At 34.2% G+C, this 22,146-nt stretch overlaps 1 protein-coding gene across 2 annotated transcripts in view; it reads right to left on the bottom strand.

The window, feature by feature from the left end:
• Positions 1–574: 574 nt before the first annotated feature.
• The window catches only part of LRCH2 (leucine rich repeats and calponin homology domain containing 2), a 43,416-nt gene continuing 21,844 nt past the window's right edge, over positions 575–22,146 (bottom strand). The window contains exons 12-21 of one of the 2 annotated variants that reach the window (XM_068696553.1): positions 19,447–19,515; positions 17,613–17,661; positions 16,574–16,690; positions 14,154–14,198; positions 13,656–13,706; positions 12,497–12,554; positions 10,667–10,779; positions 9,374–9,511; positions 9,002–9,079; positions 575–7,802 (exon numbers count right to left, since the gene is read on the bottom strand). In XM_068696553.1, coding sequence (XP_068552654.1) covers positions 7,683–7,802; positions 9,002–9,079; positions 9,374–9,511; positions 10,667–10,779; positions 12,497–12,554; positions 13,656–13,706; positions 14,154–14,198; positions 16,574–16,690; positions 17,613–17,661; positions 19,447–19,515 — 838 coding nt within the window. In that variant the 3' untranslated portion in view covers positions 575–7,682. The remainder of the gene's footprint in view (positions 7,803–9,001; positions 9,080–9,373; positions 9,512–10,666; positions 10,780–12,496; positions 12,555–13,655; positions 13,707–14,153; positions 14,199–16,573; positions 16,691–17,612; positions 17,662–19,446; positions 19,516–22,146) is intronic. The other variant, XM_068696554.1, reaches the window with a different exon arrangement.

Below are 22,146 nucleotides of genomic sequence, written 5' to 3' on the forward strand. Positions count from 1 at the left end.
TAAGAAATTAAAAGTAACAATCAGTTTTGTTAAATGGTATATTTCAACCTACATAAAGTAACTCTAGCTACTGGCAAAACCTGGCAGTTCTGCTTCTCTAGCGCTGGTATTAATGACTGCAAACCAAGCAAAAGGTGGTCTGTATTATACTACCTCTAGCCCAGGGTGTGGAAGGAAAGCAGATCCTACTTTAAAAACCCTATGTTGTGCCAAACGTATGTGCTATAAGAAGACACCAGGTAGCTTTCATGTTGTGTAAGACAGGAAAAGCTTGCAAATGAATAAATACGCTGATACAAGTGAACGTGTCTTTGTCGTTGCTTATTCTCACCATTGATTTTTCTGTTGTTCAACCAAAAAATCTAACATACTTCACATGTAGAAGTATCATCTATTTCCATGGCGTAAGAGTCAACATTTCTTTAGAGAGATAAGTGACTTGCCTAATTGCATATCAAAATGGCAATATATACATTTGAAAGGACATACAAATTCTCATTATCTACCATGAATATGTACCAACTGAAGTATATGTAAAAACTGAGGTGAAATCAAATTGAATAAATTGACTACATGAGTTATGAAACAGTTTGTATTTTATACACATAGTATGTACACTGGTTTTGGAAATGTGGGTTTTATCCATGCAAATTTAATACAAAAACTATTTACAAAAAATAACAGTAGGAACATTTTTTCAAAAAAAAAAGAAACATATACATGTTGGAAGCTCCAGCAATAATGGAAGTCCTGAAAAAAAGACTTAATACAGTATTGTACAGGTAGACAAACTTCAGAAGTGTGGAAAATGCACTTTACAAGAACATGAAATGCAAAATGAATTGCGCTATCAAATAGATGTTACAAGTATATACACAATTTAAGCATCTATTTTTAAATGATTACTCTCCAACTGTGCCTCAGAACTACTTCTGTCATGTTCTGCACACATTTATATATCGATCATTTGGCTATGTTGTATTTTATGAGTTTTATAACCACAAATTATAAAACAAAATAACTGAATAGCAAGTGATAACTATAAAGCGATCACATTTTCCCTGTTCTACGCATTACACAATAGTAAAAGAGTATTCACATTTCCAACATAATCCACTAACCAACCCTTTTGCAATGACTCCACAAGCCCCTCACAAGCATCAAAAATTTACCTGCTGGTACAACAGACATTAATTGTTGCAACTAGGAAATCCCATAGTCGCAGCAATGCTTACCAAATCGCATCAACTCAGTAAACTCAAATGTGTTAACATTTTCATTTAAAAAGCATAGTTTTGCACATGCTCTAGAAAGGGTTTGAATACTGAACAGTGGGAGTTCTCATGCCAGGAATGGCACAAATAAATCTAAATAAATACAGCAATTCTGGAAAGATTTCATCAGTTCACTTGTATTTAAAAACAAAAGAAAAAGTATCATTGTGGTTATTTCCAAATTGTAGCTATTTCACAATCTGCCCTTAGAACTGGGAAATAAGCGTCATGTTTGCCTTATTTCACACAATTTTGAATGAAGTGAGGAAATCCTTGTTAATGCCTCAAATTCATTTTAAATTACTGACTTCATGTTTTAACTCACTTACAAAACTACTGAGGGAAGCTCTGATCTCACTGAAATCAACTGAAAGTCTCCCAAAACAATTTGATATGCTGTCACAGTTCAAGCCATTCTTTTCCGTTAATGTTTGGTAAGGGACTAAGCACGTTGTGTAAAGACCTACTGAAGCTGTTTTTTCTGTTTCAAGATCAGGATTCTAAAATGTGTATGCATGAGGAAAAAAAAATTTAAGTCCTTAAAAACTGTAGTTGGCCATGAAATGCCTGATGTCATTTTTACAATAACTTCTATTCCTTCCAGAGAAATTCATAATGTAGTTTATAGCAATCCCCTTTGCTTGCCATATTGGAAAAGTCAAAAACAGCAATGGAACAAATACAGCATAAAACTACAGTTTTACTGAATATAATGTCAGGATTGTAGGATGTGAAATACGTGAAGACAAATAAAGCAAAGCAGCAGTTTATTGTGTAAAAAAGAAGGGAGCCAGAGCCAGAAGCTCCTGTAGTGGCAAGATTAAACTGGAATTCAGCTCATCACATTCTGTTTTAACAAACAAGATCAGCAGAAGGTGCTTTCTTGATAGGAAGATAATTTTTTGCTTTCATATTAGGTAACTGAAAAGATCTGACAAAAATCACTGATTAAAAAGTTGGCCTTTCCCTCATGTTTAAATTACATATATATCCCAGAGCATGTTCTGCATGTTGAAGAGGAAACTGTATCATTTTTATTAATTCAAGAGGACAAGTGACCCTAACCTGCTAGAGTCATGGTGCAGTTTTCAGCAAGTGTAGTTGTCTGGCTTCTAGAACAAGCATTTTCCATCTCACATATCGTTACTGGTAGAAGGTAAATATTATCAAACATCTATTTTTCTACTACTCTTAGATATTATCACTTTCCTTTTTTTTTTTTTCAGATTGCAACCATCTATTTAAAAGAATGCCAGCTAGTGGGGAAGGAGGCGGCAGCACAAAGCAAGGAGATGATGCCTTCAGAAGGTGCATCGCCCAGACAAGCCTTGACATACATGCCCGCTGTAGCTCCTCGGCTGATTAGAAGGCCAGAGGGAAGGCACGTGGCATCAGCGAGGTGCTTGGGGATGGATAGTGCTCTCTGCACAATTAACACAATGAATCCTGCAGAACTGGCATAGTTATCCAAAATCAAACAATCTTTCTGGGAAAACAAAGATGCCAATCTTCTCATTACTGTAACCTCTACAGAAAGGTCCAAGTTAAAGATGGACCAGGAACTGGTCAGACCCCAGTGTCCCTCAACACGAAGTAGTTTCAAAAACATTTCTTCCTCCACTAATTCTTTCCAAAAAAAACTTTTTCTTCTGAAGCAATTTAACATATTGCAATCATGTTGCAACTCAGAGTAACCTCTCCTTGGACAACTATATTGTTTCCAATTCCTGGCCATACTGGCATTTTCTCCTTAAAAATAATTTAAAAGTGTTAACTGTAAGCTGGAAATATTTCATCAGCTCTTATGTTGTAAGGGTCTCTGTTTAATATGATGTACTTCTCAAAAGAAACACAGACATTAGCCTGACTTTGTGAGGAAAAAAAGAGAAATTTTGTTTACCGGTACAAAATCATTTCCAATCCACAGAAAGTGCAAAAACTCCTTCAAAAACTCACGCTTACTTTGCATTCCATTGAAATCCATTATCCTGACACTAATATATATATGGATATATATAAATCAATCAGGATATATATAAATCAATATATATATATATATTGATTTAACATTGAATAAGGTTTTGCTTACTACTTGACTAATATTTTGGTACATTATTAAAGTACCTGACTTCTGCATTGGTATACAGACCTATCCAGAGACAGAGACTGCTGCATTACATACAAGAGTTACCTTTTGTACTAAAATTTTTAAAATTAGCAGGAAACTAAATTAGCAAACTTGTCCTTCTCCTCAATACTGAGGATACATGGGAATTTGCTTTCAGGGATAATAGGTATCTTTTCAATTTATTTTTTAATTTTTTAATTTGGCCAGATTTATATCTGAGAAGAGTGTCGTTAAATTATCAAATATTTTAAAGAAAGGTTTTAGCACAGTAAAGTAACTGATGGTACGTGTAATTTTTTGAGGTGACATACATTCCAGAGTATGAAAGCAGTGCTTAAGAGTTATTTTTCCTACCATCTTAATACTGTATGGCACATCAGAATATTTGTATTAAATATATAAATCAATGTGTAATATTAGCAGCTTCCCGTTGCTAACCAGAGATCACTATTTTTTGTCAAGAAATTGACACTAAAGCTTTGCTCACTTCAAACAAGTTTAAGTCATGTTTCACCACTGCCTCTACCTCAGGTGTTCCATAATCTAACAGTAAAATCTTTTACTGAAGTCAAGGGCAAAATTCACGCTGACTCCATTATAGCTAGGATTTTACCTAGAAATTCCTACGATTCATGTCAGTTATTTATAGTTTCAAATGTGCTCCTCTATTTTATGATAATGTTAATTTTTGGTTGTGTTATGGAAGGCCATCAGATACATGTGTGTAGACAGGTTTCTGGGGCTCCAGCGATACTCGAACTAGCACACTGGACTGGCAGTGTTATAGAATAGATGGGAAGCATTTCTGAGATACTGTGTCTGAAGTCACCACGCTTTAATTATTTCAGTGCCACTGCTCTAAGATCTCACAATATCTGAGACATTATTGCTTAAAAAAAGATCATTCATGTGCGAGATGCTGCATCCATTAAGATAGAAAATAGAAAAAATACACAAGGGCAGAAACCCTGTCAGTAATTTACAGTTCATATCACATTATTGCAGTAACTTTGTATAGCATCCACAATAACAAAAGCACCCTAGTTAACTTAAATTTATTAGGAGACTTATTTAGGAAACTTAATAGAGTTTCCTGAAGCTTTTCATGTTATCTTTTCTTCACATCAAAAGAAAAAAAATGAGGGACTATGATAAGAATTAGGCCTCTGATTTTAACAACCCATTAGCTCCATCAAACATTAAGTAATGACATTGCATCCTCAACAAAATAGGAACAGAATATCTCTTAAATAGGGACAGAATATCTCTTATGTGCTAATTGTTGGAGCAGGGACTCTAGAATTACTAAAGAGAGTTAAAAAGTCACTTTAAAAAAGTAAAGAGGGAGGATGAGGTCACATGCAGTAATGAATAACATGAAGTCACTAAATCAGTACACAAAACAAAAAATAAGATGCTAGGAGTCAAAAAGTGAGAAGATAGTAGGTAACTTCTTGTACAGGGAGGACAGCAACAATTCCCATACGATTCTTTAAAATTAAAATTTTACCTTCAAATTATTTTTTTTAGCATCTCTTCTGCAGTTGCTTCTAAAAATCACAAAGCTAATTATATCATTACTTTAGAGAATTATTTGTAGAAGCACCTAAAGAAAGATGAGAGAAGATTCATCCAGGCACAGCAGACCTTTTCTCAGACTATTCCTAAGGATACTGGAAGGCCTTAACCTTTGCAATACTAAGAAGGGAATCCTCTAAGTACCATGAATATCCTTTCCCATAAGCATTAAGAAGGCCATAATAATTTCCAAAGAGCAGCAAAGCCAGACTGGTCCTAGTAAACCTGTGGGGAAGAATTCTAGAGTAGTTTAAAAAAAAAAAATGCTATTTCCATAGTTTTCAATTTCAGAGGTACAATTCAAAGTGAGTACATTAGTTCCATGTCCAGTTCTCATGTTACCTAGGAAATAACATGATAAGATTAAATAACTGATCTGGCATGCTACATCAAGGGAATTCTTAAATGTTTACACTGAGATACGATAACTTCATAAATTTATTTCTGTTTGGATAAGAGCGTTACTTTAAGATAACATTTAAATGGCAATTAAATAGTAGTGTAGATTGGTTTACGTTAGATAATTTAAAGTGGCAATTTACAGGTATCAATTCTATGGCTAGCATACTGAAGCAGAACTTCATTACTGTCATTGCCATCAAATACCATATAGCAAGGAATTGAAAGACAATGAAATACTCCTTTTGAAAGTATTCTTCAAATGTAGCACACAGTAACAAGAAGCCTGCTTAATATATTACTTTTTCATTTTAGTCTTAGCATGACTTCAGATATTGCCGTTTGTAAAAATAATTTAAATTTTTAAAGTAAGTATTATGTGAATGATTTAAAACCCAATTAGAGATACAGTAAATACCATGTTTCAAAGGTCAAAGCAATATAGATTACTGAATCACACAGAATCACAGAATTGTAGGGGTTGGAAGGGACCTCAAGAGGTTATCGGGTCCAACCCCCCTGCCAAAGCAGGTTCCCTAGAGCATACATATTTTATTTAAAGAAACGAAGATTTAGATCTAGGACTTTGCAAATTAAGTTTTACACCCTTTAAACACAGTTTTAAGGCTTCTCAATGAGCTGTGACACCTTAAATGGCTTCTTGACGAATTGGAAAGAACAGAATCAAATCCTGTTACACACTAGGCAAATATACACCTTCATTAAAATTAACTTAGCCTAAAATAGGAAATCTGTGACAGTCAAAACTTTTTTTTTTTTAATTGAGCTACCCATTCATGAAGAACAAACTAATTCAAACAGTTTTACTACTGTTTTACTATAGTTTTACTACTGAAATTATTTGCAACTTGTTTGGAAAGGAACTCAACTGTGCGTTGGTTCAGAATGTTCTCAAAACACCAAGAATCTCTGTAGAAGTAAGCAAATACATAAACTCAAAAGTTTCAAAAAGAACACCACAGTGGGAATTTCTTTTTTAAATTTGCCCAGAAAAGTAATGTTTCAGCACAGTGACATTCGTACAAACTAATCTGTGTGTTATGGCACACAATTCCGTAAATTACACAATAAATCCTGTAAACACTATGAAGATAAACATTGATTTCTCAACTAAATTATGGATATACCTGTTGTAAAAATGTAAAGTGAAATCAGGAGCAATATTACATAAAATCCTGAAAGTCACAGCATAAACCTGAGATTTGGGCAGTTTTATCAAAATGTCCTAAATTATTCTGTATGTATTACTAGTCCTCACATCTTACTCACCATGTATATTTGTTTGCCTCAAACAAAGAAAAGTAGACAGTTTTGTTTATCCAACAATACATTAAACCAAAAAATGATTAGGTATTATCAAATTAAATATCATAAATAAAGTGTATTTACAGTATTTTCTAATTATTAGACAACAGAATTATCAATTGTGCAACAAACTTAAAACACCCAACATCAAAAATGTGAAGTATTACTTAAATCTTCACGTATTGATTTTACAAAAAACTATTAAAATATTTAAAAATTCCCATTTTATCTATTTTAAAACAAATTTCAAAAATGTTTAAGACTATTAAGAGTTATCAATTACACAGGCACTTCACATGTAAACAATCTACAGTACAACTGAAAAAAATATTTGGCACCAACCTAGAAGACTGGAAAAAAAAATCAATGTGTCCTTTTTCCCATTGTATACTGTTTTGTGTAATCACCATACACTCAGACTAAATACTGGCAATGTTGGAAGTGCGTTAAGTTACAATCAGGAGTGCAAAAAAAAAAATAAAGAACACACATAAAGCTTTCTGAAAGAATGAAAGTGGATTACAATTATCAGTCACTGTATTTTTACCATCATACCATCGCTACATTTTTGTTTTACCTTTGAATCAAATGATTGACTTTAATCATTCAAGCAAGGGGGGATTAGGTTTTTTACTTCTAAACTAATTCAAACAACATTTTCCATGTAGAAAACGAAATCCAGCATTTAACTGTAACACTCTGAGATGATAAATGGCAGGTTTTAACTTAAATGAACTGGAAAGAGAACCTGATGCTACCAAAATCTCTTTGTGCATCCAAAAGACAAAAAATCATTATGGTCTTTCAATGTCAGCTGACTCCAAGGTTTTCATGTCCAACTTCAGAGTAAGGCGCTCTACAGCATCTGGACAGATATTAGTTTTTGATGGCTTGGATGTTCCCATGTAGGAAGCTGAACTGCTCCAGAGCAATCCAACAGATCAAATGGCAAGCTGCCTGGCTTCCAAGAAGTCATGTTACATGGAGGAAAGCTGAGATACTTTCAGTGTAGGCAATTCAAGCAGAGCTTGAACTGTGAGGCCAACTTTTACAAGGCCTCTTTCCTCCAGAATGTGATGAGGCAAGCAAAGTCTTTCCTGTAAAATAAAGTAGTGCATGTATTAAGCTTGATTCACTTTTTCCAAGCTACGTAGCAAAAGCATTCTATCTGAAGTCACACATACGTTACACATCTGCATAGAAAATGTCTTCGACTTTAAATTTTGCTTGTTGTTCTCTACAGTAACAGAACACTCAGAAATTACATCTGAGATCTGACTGTTTAATTGTGGAAAAAAAATAATTTTGAATGCAGAAACTAGCAAAAAAAAAAAAAAAAGAACATTTACTTAAAATATTAAACTAAGACACATAAGTACTGTGCTAATTCCCTAAAACCAAAGACATTCTTTACAGAAGTAAAGCAAGAAAATCAGGTTGATGGGCACTGCTGGTCTGCTTCTTCCTTTCGCTGTTTTGGAAGCACATTACTAATTTTCCCCTTGGGACCTCGCGGAAGTGCTGACAGACTTTGTCCCTCACTAATGAATCATTCTCCAAGGAAGTCATCTTTCAGTTTCAAAAGACTTTTGCAACAAAAGTTAAATACTCTTCCCCTCTGTTAGATGGTGCTATATGGAACTCGGTATCCAATGAATCTCTGCATTCCTAACTTATGAAAGCCCCGTGGTTCCATGCAAGATGGAAGCTGTGGCAGAGCAGCAACCCAGGGTTTTAAATCCATTAATTACTTTTCTTGTTCCAGTGAAATACGGTGAGTTTTATGTGTCTCATAATATACAGGAAATGTTTTGGTCTTTCAGTTTTTCCTCTTGCACAGAGATGTATGGCAAGGGTAAAAGTATGGAAGTTGGGCAAAAGGAGCACGAATAGTGAGCTACAACTACAGTTAGGTTATATATTTCTTTAACTGCATTTAACTAATTTTTACTAGGCATACACTGAAATTCACGCCAAAATGAATTGCTAAACAAAAGACTTAAATATTGCAACATCATCCTCTCACATCAGTTCTTTTGTTTAGATGATATTTTATTTTAAAGGGAAGTCAGTATTTGTGCTATTGGGAAATAATTGTAAACCCAAAGTTTCCTCAAAGTTCACACCACAGGCCAGAAGGCCAGGGAGACAAATTCTTTTTATACCTTTAAGTTCCCTGGTTAGTGTAATAATCACTATTGCTCCCTTTCTGCCCCCATGGAAAAAAAAAAATCAACTGCAGTATTCACTGACATACTTTCTGTGAATATATTAGTCAATAAAACAATTAGCATACCTGTGGAACACCCAATTTTTTACAAGCATCAAGAAAGTTTTCAACATTTCTTCGGCACTTTGCCATACTGAGTTTAGGCTGTAAAGACAGGATATTAGATTTTCATCACATATTTGTGAAGGACTGTATAGGACTGTATATTTCTGCAAATTCAGTAACAGTTGCTTAAACAAACTAGAACAAGTTCAATGAAGATTCAAGTATAAGAAAATAGCTAAACTAAACTGAGCCTTGTCTAATGCTTCTTGAAAAAAAATTGAAGTGAGGAATGTAGCCAGTTAGTATAGCAAATATGATACATGATTTTTTACCACTGAACTTTGAAAACTTATTTTCACGTAAGATGCAACAAAAGTAAAATAAACGACTCACCACTGCTGGCGATGGTACATGAATGCTGGCAACAGAGCGTGGTCTTATGTGATTGGCTAAATGGCAAAGAACTACTCCATCCATCAGTGCTGCTCCGATATCATCTGGCAAAATTACTTTTAACCTTGACTCAAGATTCTGTTAAAAAGCCCGTAAGTAAAGTTACTTTCAACATTACCTAATCATTAACTTTAAATCGACTGTATTTTAAAGCATGCAGTTTTAAAAAGGTGTTTTAATATTAACATGAAGTAAATGGAACCAATCCACACTTCACTGAGTACAACAATACTTTTATCTGCATCATTGAGCTTATAATTCCCTTTGCTTTTTTTTTTTTTTAAATGAAAAACCATATACGTTGACAGACATTCAGCCAGCAACTACCATGACAGAGCTCTCAAAGCCCTATGATGAACCCAGTACTCACAAGAAAGCACAGAGTTTAAGAGCAAAATGTTACACTAAATTCCTCATCAACTGTTAGTGGGAGGAATTTGTGGGTTGAAATCATATACAAGTTTACTAGGAGGAGGGAACACAACCACTGATGAAGTCACAACCCCAAAGTAAAGCCGTTCATGCAAGTAGCAGTTAAATAGCTAAGGAAAGGGTGTCCAAGAAGTACCCACACTTGTGTTGCAAGAGAAAGGAAGTAGGATATGTTTTATCCCATTCCAGCAACAAGCTTTAATTGCTCAGGAAGCGGACCAGACAGGGCAGAAACAGCCTCCAAAGACACACTTGAAGTTAGTACTGCCCTTGAAAGAAGAGCTGCTATAACAGTATTTATAATTCATGGTAGATTTAGTGAACTACAGTTGTTAAGTATCTTAAGAACAGAACTATATAGGGCAGAAAAAAGTTACCTTACCAGAATTCTGACACCTAGATTCTATTCAGTATTATGCAATTTGTAGCAACTATCTACTCTCAAAAAGCATTTGAATATTCAGAAGACTATGACCAGCTCTTTCTTCAAATCTCAGGTCAAATAGCAGCACGCACAAGCAGACCTATGGTCTCCCTAAGAACTTCAAAAAACTAAAAAAAAAAAAGCCTATAATTTTCATTTCATTTTCCTAAACTAAAAACATTTAGTTCCTGGTTCCTGTTTTGCTTGGAGCAAAAAATAGTAACAATGGAGCCTGTTAGATAAAATTACTTAGAAAGAAATGTCACTACAGAGACACCTTTGTATATCCATAAGGATTTGCAGGTTTTTATTACAAAGGTTTGAGTTGTGGTACAAACTAAACACACTGCACCCACATCGTAAACAATGGTACATACATTGCGAAGTTGTCTTATTTGTTCCCTTTCTTCCCTTAAATGCTCCATTTTCCTTCTCATTGTAAATCCAGGATCCACTGCTCCATAGTCTTGGCGAGATGCACGGCTGAAAGCTATTGAACATTAGCAAAGTTAGTTTTCAGAATTCAGATTTATTTTTTTAAGTAATGGTGGGGAGGAGTAACTCCAGGGATAACAGTGGGTAAAAAAAGCTATGGCGTTTTACAGAATAAATATATTTCAGTATTGCGATGTAAAAGACACTGTCTATGAAACTTGTTTTTTGAATAAAATGCACAAACTATCCTATTTAAGTGGAACTGGGTTACTAGAAAACAGAGGCATAATAGACTTCAGTATTCAAATATCTACAGTATATGATTCCATTTGTACTTCTGCAAGTGTATCTTGCAAGCTAGCTTTGAAAGTGTTTTCATTATGTTTTACTTTTAATCAAGCGTAAAGACTAAGGAAACTACAGAAAGGAACAGGACTTTCTGATCTAGCTTAAAATTGAATACTTTTTAAATATATGTACGTATGTCCGTGTGATACACAGAGACACAGTAATTGCTTATTAAAGTACTGACTGAAAAACATGGAATGTCTTATTCAAAAATTTAGAGCTCTTATTAAAAAAGCATGTCTTAAATGCCCTAGCTACCATTCGCTTTACTATTCATCATTCTTGGAAACCCTTCAAATAACAATTGTATTTTATAAAATCCTTGCAAACAAATTCCTCCATAGCAATACCGTTGTATCCTCAAGTATTTTACCCTATGCTTTTTACTTCCATCTTTAAAACACACTTTACTGTTTCTAACAGTTTGGATTTTAGCAAGACAAAAAAAACAACCAAAAAAAAAATCACAAATTTTAAAGACATTCTTGTGGAACCACTCCTCTAACCTTACATACAAGACTATGTACTTTGCACACAGAAAAATACAATTGTATCTCACCTACAATGTCTTTGGAAGCATCTAAAAACGACAAGGATCTTGTGTTCTAACGAAGAAAAAAAAAATGCCTTTCAGCAGTCTCTTAGAACTAAGGAAAATGGGTCCTGCTGTTTTAGTGCTGAGAGCTGGCAATGACTCCTACTGCACAAAGAAATGGGCTGAAATGTCCAACAAGTCCGCTTGGTCCTCTCAATTCTACATCTTCCTGCAGCCCAGGATGTATGTAACTCAGAAACCTCTAGACGTGCACTGCTAGGTATGTCCTGGTATATACAACTAACCTATCTCTGGAACAGAACTTTCATGCAACTGCTTACAAGTCACAAATGACTTGAGGGCCCAGACGGTGCCATCTGCATCATGTAGATAATCCGGTCTGATACAACTGTCTTCTAGGGCTATGGCAGTCTTATAGAATCACAGGATCACTGAGGCTGGAAAATACCTCCAACACAAAGCACTAATATATATGACTCCTTTCAAAGCTCTGATCCATGCATCCTTTTATAGGATCAATTAAAAAACCTACTTCTCTTGAAGCTCTCTTGCCTCAGCCATGTTTCAAAAATAACTGAATGCTCTTTCCCTGTTCTTTGACAGTGACAAAATATGCAGAAAATAAGTTAGTGACATTTAAGAAAAAAATCACCGTGCAGCTTTGGGAACTTTCAATTATTAGACATATGCTTTGACAAACCATGTATTTTCCAGTACTATGCTTACATTAAGTTCACTGAGTGAAATGCTGTACTGTGGTCTCCCTTCACATTCATTTCAATTCATGCATCTGTTGTCCTTATCATCTATTCCATCCTGGTGAATAAATATCTGTTCCCTCATGCTATTTTAGAGAAGAGCAGCTTACCTGACCTTGGTCTGAGACCAAATGGTCCATGAGTGTTACTATCTGTCCTTTCATAATCCTGTTAAAAGAGAAAAAAAGTCAATTTTCTTCCATTTATTACAATAATTAACATTTGTTTTCATCAAAATAGCATTTAAATTATTCTTTCCTAAAATAAAGCTCTTCCGCTTAACTGTAAAACACTGCTTTGAAGGGAATACTATGAAGTAAATGGAATCAAAGTAAACTCACTAACTCACTAAAATTATCTTACCAAGGAAGACAAAGCAGCACCAGATTAACTAAAATCTATTCTAAGATTAACTAACATCTATTCTAAAACATTTCAAACAAAACATTCTGTGAACTGAATTCTAAGCCAGATGTAAGCAAATACAACTTTTTCCCAATGCCTTGCACTGAATTTCCTAAGAAATGTTTACTTTCAATTATGAAAATCATGTTTTCCTCATGTCACCATCTACAAAGGGAAGATGCACTCAGTAATCTGGTATGTACATGAGTTATCCCTAGTTCAACTACTTTCATTGTTTCTATGAGATGTTCCACTCACTCCACTCTCTTAGGTTCCCTTCCGACATCTGGCAGAAACATTAATTTTTAGCATGCCTTATTTATAGCTTACTAGAGTACTGCAATCACGGTGAGACTAAATGGAAATTCCTTAAAAAGGAAAACAACTGATGAATGAAACTGTAAAGCTGTATCACAAAGGTGACAGACAATCATAAAGGATGAAACCACTCAAGCAGTGTCAGTACATGAGGGTTCCTTATGATGAGGTACAGAACACTGAAAGACAAGTTTTACTCGAAATCCTTTAAGCAGATATCATATAGGGACAACTAGAAAATACACCAATTTTCATTTATCTTGGTCATTTTCATTTAAAAAAATAACGGAAATAAAACAATGCATCTTTCTTCACAACAGTCCAAAAAAAAAAAAAATCCAGGAGAGATCAGATAATTGCAAAGGTAAAAATAAGCTATGATATACATCTCTGATTCTACTTTTGCCTTTTTAGTATGATGAAATATTCATAACTCCAGTTTCAAAGGAAACTACCAGCTTTATATCTGCATGGGAAACCTGGTGACACAAGTAATGTGCACAAAGAAATGTTTCTTGAATGAAAAATGAAACCACAAACTTGTACCTCAGACGACACAGGAGACTGTGGGGACACATTAGTATTATCACTGTCTTGCTAAAAAGAAACCAAAGAGATGGAATTATAAAATGAAAATAATGATTTAACAAGAAAATGTAAAATTATGAAAAACACCATACATGAGACATCCAACATTTATCAAATATGGCACAAACTTGTAGCAACTGAATTTAAAAATATGTAAAGCAAGGAAACTGCTCACTACTTATATAGAATATTACTTTTATATTACCTTTGCTTGATTGCTCAATTAACTTTGTTATTACTGAAGCAAGTAACTACCCTACTCTTCCCCAGTATACTGTCTTGGTGGCTTTTTTCAAATAGGCTATAATATTTATTGTGCTATATTTTTACTATGACTTTGGAATGCAAAGTCTGTTCGCACAGACCTGTTCCATGACTGTGGCTCATAAGTGTTCATAGAAGATAAAAAAAATAAAACAATTTTCTTACATATTCTATGCAACTACCATTTCTTACCTCATCATTTTCATTTCCACTTGAACTCTTTCTGGAAGACTTATACTGCAAAACACATACAATTATTACTTTAAAATGGAAGTATGTTTTTCATTTAAACTAAATGGCCTGATATCACTCAGATGTTACTTATTACTGGTGAAGCTGCTGAGTTAAAAAAAAAAACATGTTACAGAAATCATCAAAAGAGCACAAAAAAAACAGAAGAGGAACATCTAGTTCTTAGGTTACTCAAGAACTACAATGCTGAGAGAATAAGAACACTTCAAAAATACATTTATAATGTGAACTGACTACATATGAGACTTGATCCAAGCGGAAAGACCTGAATAACTGTTCCTCTCATGCATTTTTTGTTAGAAAAAAAAACGTGTAACCCATGAAAGTTACATACTGTAAAAGCAGCTCTTAAGGTTGCTTATACTTGGCTAGATTGACCTGACAAAGTAAAAATGAAAAAAAAAATGAAAAAAAAAGTTAAAAACGGCAAGATTTCCTTTACAACTGCAAAGCCTGATCACATCCTTTTATCTAAGACCACTGCTTTTTCAGAAGAGGTCTGCCTAATTTTTTGCACATTGCTTCTGCCCCACATCCTGATTACCTGAGAAATACAGTCAGTAGGAATGAAGGAGAGATGAAAACAAGAAATATATAAAAGCAGTATTTAGGTAAATAATGGATAAATGTTAGGAATCCTACTTTCATTCATTTTCATTACAAATTAAGTGTCTTTTCGAGAGTTACTGACTGATGTCTTTTTTGTTAAAAAAGGAATAACGAACAGAATGCACAGTCCTGGAGTCATGTAGTGACATGTTATACACATCCATGACTGCGTATTGTGCTTCTGGGATATATTTCCTGTATATTTGAAATTAAATATTTCCTATGTATTTACAAGGGAACATACTAATTTGGTAACTCATAAGCCAAATATTAATTTTCTGTGCCTTTATACAGGTCTTTGACAGTTCGGTGTTCAGATTTTTCCACCATAATTATCCATACCAAAGCTAGCACATAGAGTAACTTCTTTTCTCTCGTGGATGTGCTATCCAGAATTTCAGCTAGGATCCAAAACAACTACAAACTCCTCCAGCAACAATGCATTTTGGTTGATAAAATTGTCTTAGATGGTTAAGGTTTTTTGTTTGTTTGTTAACGTATTTAGCACAATAAAAATGTGAGCTGCCAGACAGGCTTCAAAGCCATTCTACAAGAAAAGGAGTTCTGATTCTCACAGGCATTTTTTTACCCTTTTAGTGCACTGTACAATTGCACAATAAAAATACACAGAATATATAATAAAGATGCTCTATAAATTCTTCTGGATACTGAGCCAAATAAATCATTCCTGTTCTAATAACACCAGTTGCAGTAACTTGGCATGTATTCTTAAGATAGTCATTAATGTGTGGTGGTACAGACATGATTATTCAATGAGCTTTTTTGCCAAAAAAATATGGATACAATATGAATTTGCTGTCGTGTCCCCCCCTTCCAAGTTTGCTATGGAAGACAAGACATTTGCTTATTGCCTTATCTTTGTAAATGGAACTCTCAGTGAGATAGTATTTTTTGTTACTGATAAAAGCAGCTTAATTTCCTTCTGAGACACGACTATAGTTGTAAGAAATATGATTTCAGGTACCTGCTTCTATCACAAAGCTCAGAACCGAAGTCTGTATTAGCATTTAAATACAGATTTAAAGTGATGAGAAATCACTGATGCAATTCACAAAGATATTTGGCATATATCCAAAAAGCTAATTTCACAATTGAAATATAATTTTAACTCAACCTAGCACCAGTCAGAATTATTCTATTCTACAAAAATTTATTTGATGCTGCTGCATTAACTTCCTATCTGTTCTACAACAAGCAGACACTGACATCTGGTGACCAATGATACACACTGCAAACAGCAAAATCAATACAGAGAAAATAACCTCTTATATGCAAACTGATGCAGAGAACCAAAATGCGTAAATCATTCTTATAACCATGCTGACTTAGGCTACAAAAAAATCCCTCTAACTGGATCCAAACTGAGAAAGAACCAATTACTGAAGATTAGTTTCTAGCTTTGCAAGACAACAACTGCAAATTACTTTCTTATAACTAATAAACACAGTCTTCAGTGGACTCCTTTCTCCTTCTTTTCCTGTGCTCTCACATTACCCTATTATTATACATTCATACATAACACATTACACATATTATTTAACTCAAAAGATTCAAATAAAGTTACAGCTTAATTATAAAAATTACAAGCAGTACGACCTATGACATTTCCTTGCTTCGACTTAGTTACATAATTCCTTGCATTCTCAAAAATTTGCATTACTTGTAAAGGAGAAAGAGCCCAAAGCACCCAGTACAAAAAAAGTCACCACCATTACCCTACCCTGCATTACCTTGAAATACTCTTTTCTAATTTGTTTACTTCTCCTCCTTTCTTCATTCTGCCAAATCACTGGCTGTATTTCTGGCCAATGCTGCTCATCCATTGAATCCTTCTGATTTTCCAGTGGCTAGAAAAGTTCAGAAGTACTTTTACGTAAAAGGTAAATACACCTTGCATACATTATCACAAACTATTATAAACTACAGTTATAAATTCTTGGCCTCTCCCATTTCACTTTATGACACAGAAGTGTTACCTTAATGGTGATTCTGCTAGAAATCACTTAGCTCCTTTCTTCTGAAATATATTTCATACAGGAAAAACGAACTGTGAAATAATTAAGAAAATAACGTCCTTTTCTGCACTGAGCCTAACATTCATAGGTACGTTAGGAAGCCATCTAATGCTACTATAAATAATTTCAAAGAGCCGATCAGAAGCCAATAGCACATCTAATTTCTCAATCTGAATATTCACTGTACAGGAAGGATGACTAGGATCATTTTTTTAATTTTTTTTTTTTTTTTAAGTACTTGTGTGGTGTTCTTACCTACAAGATAACAACACTTTGATAGAGACAGCTAAAGGAGATTGTTCCTCGCTACCTTTGTGATGTACTTGGAGTACTTGCAGTACCTGGAGTACTGCAACCACATCTGTGCCCCCAGCACAACAAGGATTTGGACCTGTTAGTGCTGGTCCAGATGAGGGCCACAAAGACTATCAGAGAGCTGGAGCACCTTTCCTAAGAGGAAGAGCTGAGAGAGCTGGGGCTGTTAAGCCTGAAGAGAAGACTCTGGGGTGACCTCACTACAGCTTTTCAATACTTACAGAGGGCTTATAAAAAAGGAGGGCAACTTTTTGCTCAGACAGGTAATGATAGGACAAGGGGGAATGGTTTTAAACTACAAGAGGGGTTATTTAGATTAGATGTGATGAGGAAATTCTTCACTCAGAGGGTGTTGAGGCACTGGAAGAGGTTGCCCAGAGAAGCTGCAGATGCCTCATCCATGCCTCATCATGCCTCATCATTACGTTTAGATACTTACCTGCCAGCTGTATGGAGACACTGGAGAATTGACTTCATCTGTTGAGACACTAAAAATTAAAATGAAAGACATTATGAAATTCTATTACTACATTGTTGTGTGCTTCAAGATCAAAGTTACTTTAAAATAGTAAAAAAGTGATCACTTAACATGCAGTTTATCTGCGACATTTCTTTTGGCTAGCTGTAAATCGTGTCCACAATGTGACTAAAGTGTAAGCTATGCAAGTAGAACCTCAAATTGTTCTTCAGTCTCCTTTACAGTACGCTGACGTGTCATCCACATTACTTTATTCAATACTTTATTCAGATATAGCCCTTTCTTAACAATGTGGATTGATCTTCAGAAATGCACCTCCATTGTTTTGTTTCTCAAAGCAACCATCCAAACATTTGTTCAAAGCTAACAAAATGCCTGTTCTTCAGTGTTTAGAAGACTAAACCTTCATTTCACTGTTAGCTCTCTATAGCAAAGTAGAGGCTTGTACTAACAATGAAAAGGAGAAACATTTTAACATGGGAAAATGAAATGGCAAAACCTCACAGACTCTCTAGAACAAGAACAGTGCCTGAGCTTATTTAAAGTTCTCAGGAAAACAGAAAATTCTGTATTTGGTGTCACTTCAAAACTTACTAAATCCTTCCGTGAAAATCACTTCTATCAACGTACCAACAACCATTTCATTCACATTCTGACACCTAAGGTAGAAAACAGGCTTAGAAGCTATACACCAAGACTAACAGCTGGGGATTTAATGTAATGACACAGCACTGTGTGCAATTATGATAAATCCTAGAAATTCAGAAAGCAGCTAGGCACAGAAATTGAAGCTTCTTTTCTTAGCTTCTGCTACTTTGTATTCTTTTTCCTTTGTTCTTCATTGTTTGCCTCAAAACAATAGATCTATTTTTTAAAGCTGTTAGGCATAAGAAGTTTGTCTAATCACATCCATTAGCTTGATACGCTATTCAACTGAGAAATGCAGGAACTGCTACAATAAATAATTTAGTTCTGCTCTTGATACACATGTATCTATTAGCTCTGACCTGGTCTATAAATATAAATTCTTCAGGGATATGGCAGCCTTTATATTCTCTTTATATGTTACTTACACAGTAAGGGACTGAAATTCCCATATATCAGCATAATAAAAACAAGAAAAAAAATGCAACTTTTATCTTATCTTGCGTACAAGCTCATAATTGGTTTGTTATTGTTGCTTATTTTCCAAGAAAAAAAGTCTCAGAACTATTTATTTCATGAAGGATACAGCAAAAGGTAAATACAACCCTTCCTGGATTATTCTGGAATATCAAGCTTTACAGTGCTGTGCACTACAACAGGTGACAGAATCCCAAAAAACAGGAACAATATTGTAAGTGAGGACTGTCAAGCTCCAAATGTAGTAGTTGCTGTACTGTTCATATAACGATAGAATGCATAAACAACAAACCCCTTAATACTGCAGCTAACGCAGCTACCACAGGGAGAAGATAGCCAAAATAGGATGCATCACTCTGAAAGATTTACACAGTATCCCTTCTCTATTTCAATGAAAGTTTATCTGATCTGTACCCGAACAGCAGAGAACTATAGACCGGTAGACAGCAGCTACCACTCCAGTACTCTCTGGCAACACCAACAGCAATTACGGCTTTTGTCTACCTGATGCATAGCGAAACTGAGTTTGGAACAGATAATTTGTATAATTTGAAATTCATCTTAAAAAACTTATCTCATCTTATTAATTCATCTTATTAAAACATTAGGACAAAAGATGATATCAGAACTAATTTAATAAAATACTGAAAGCTGTGATGAAGTAGATAAATACCATTTTTCAGATTCCATTGGCTGCTTTGGCCTGTTCCTTGCGCTTACTGAAGCTGAATGATTAAGAAGCCTATAAAGAAAAAAATATTTATTCAACAGCTCTGTAGTTAAATCTTTTTCTTTGAATATATATTACTTTCACAGTATAACTTCTCCTGTAGAAAAAAGTTTGAAGATTAAGGTGGCATTTTCTATAAAGTTGGAATACATATGCATATATATACATATGTGAAATCCAAGCCCAATCCTGCTTCCATTCAAATCAGAAACATAGCTTTCAGCTCTTGTATTGTTTCAAGTTCTGATTTTTAAGTAAAACTTGATCACATAATCCAAACCAAAATGAAGTCTCCTCTCATTATGTGTTTTTAATTTTTAATATTTTTTTATTAAATATATACCAACAGGCCTCACTGTTCACTAAAATTAGAAGAGACAAGATGGTCAAACTAAAGCAGACAGGAAACAATAGATTCAGCACAAGAAATCAGTCTTACAAAAAGGTAAGAGGGTAGCTGAGTAAGAAAGACTGGCAGTGCAAAGGAAAGTCAGGGGAAAAAAGGAGAGTTGGAAAACGGAGAAAAAGAGTAGGGAAATGCAAGCTAAGAACTAAGTGAAGTCTAATGAACCAGTGTAAATTCCATTTTCCTTAACTCCAAATAAGTAAAAAAAAAAAAAAAGCTTAAACTTAAATATAGATTCAAATTTATATTTTTTTTAATCTGTAAAAAATACCATGTATGTGCACACACAGGAAGGTGATATGAGGTGTTTATTATGAATGTTTAAAATGTTGAAAATACCACACCAATTAAAAACACATTTTCAATTAAGAATCATGTTAAACAGCAACTGGAATGATTAATGGTGAATTATTGGGAGTATCAACATTACATTTCAACACTGAATTCACAGTGTGCAGGACTGACATCAAAGTATGTTTACACTGAATTATATAGAGAAATTATTAGGAATCAGGAAGAACAAGAAGCAAACCAGCAATTCAATGGAAGACAGTAAAATACAGTAGGCACCTTTTAATATTTCATTATCATAAGATATGACAGTAAAACAATGAACTTTAGATGATGTATTAATTTTCAGACTTCTGAATATTGTCATAACTTTGAGCTCTGTTATCTCACTTGCAGTTTAAATCTGACCGTGTGAACCTCAATAGCATTAAGACAAGTTAAGCTTGTAAAACAACTAAATAATTTAGACAGCAGCATATGCTCCCTATATTGTCTTCATAAACAAATTTAAAATGTACTTTCCAGAATTACACTATTGCCAGAAATAAGTCTCACAAAAAATTAATATTCAGAGCATATGATGTATCAAACATCATAAAACAGCCAGTTTAGAGTCATTTTTACAGTGAATTTCAACCTATCCTTATCTCCTTAGCTGAAGGCAATGAGAAATTCAGACAAACTGTAGTAATATATGGCCATTAAGACAAAATGTGCTTAAAAGAACTAGAAATTTCAGTCACCTAAGCACTTTGATACAATGCTTTCACCAAAGTGACGGTAGTGTAAATTCACTTATTCTATGCAAGAAAGGCTATTTGACTTTCATGATCATTAAACGAAGTGTTATTAAACCTATCCAAAGTAATGCCAAACATACATCTTCTTCAGCCAAACTTCTTTTATTAAATATTTATATAATTTATGTTTGAGATCATAATAAACTAAGTTTTCCTATGATTTTAAATACGTTTTAATACTTTGTAAAACAAGAAAACAAATACAATCATTTTTGACTCTTCCCACTTCAAAACTGAAGAATAATGATAGGAAAGTCAGTACCGGTCAGATTAGCAGTTATTAGTCCGATCAGAAAATCTGAGTTTCCTATGGAACAAGGAACTTAAGGTTTTTAGTTGAAGAAAAAGTAAATCAAATTAATCTGAATTTAGAAAATTAGAGACTACAGAATTTCTGGCAAAATAATTTATTTAGCTAAGAAAAAATAAGCACAGTTGTGAAGATCTATCTCTCTTCCAGGAAATACAGTACAAAATTGAGTAGGCAGGATGAAAGTTCAAGTAGCTTAAATTATGAAATCATGTTCCCTTAAATGTGGGGCTAATGGTGCAAAGAGTCCAGCCATTGTGTTCATTCACGCACTATCAAATCCAATTAAAAAAACATTTGGACAGATTATCAGTCAAATGACATACTGATGGACGTACTAAGTCCCCTGAATAAAAACTTGCATGACTTTAAAACCCAGAAGTTTTAAAAGAAAAAAGATTCTCTGTATTTGAGCTATTACACATTTAAAAACAAAACAAAAAGAAAGAAGATAAAGCATGCCAAAGGGACAGGAAAATAATCTTCTAGTTTGGAGTCATTTAAAGTCTAATTAAGAATTTTCCTGTAACAGTATTTAATTTCAAATAAAAGTAAGTGCATTGCAATTATTTTTGGTAACTAAATCTTAGGCTGAGACGATCCATTTTTTCTGCTTTCGTTCAAAAAAAAAAATGGCCTAAACTGTTTCTTTCGTCCACATTTTATCTTAGGAAATCTGAAGCTCTACAAACACTTTATACCTTGATGCACGTCCTGCTGCCCTTGTCCTCTGGAAGAGTTTTTCACTGAATGAAGTTCTATAGCTTAATGGCCTTCGTCTGCATTCATATTTCATGTACATCAAAGCCACAGACGGAAGAAGGAAGCAGGACAGG

The sequence above is a fragment of the Anas acuta genome, chromosome 13, assembly GCF_963932015.1.
Source record: "Anas acuta chromosome 13, bAnaAcu1.1, whole genome shotgun sequence".
Lineage (NCBI taxonomy): Eukaryota > Metazoa > Chordata > Aves > Anseriformes > Anatidae > Anas > Anas acuta.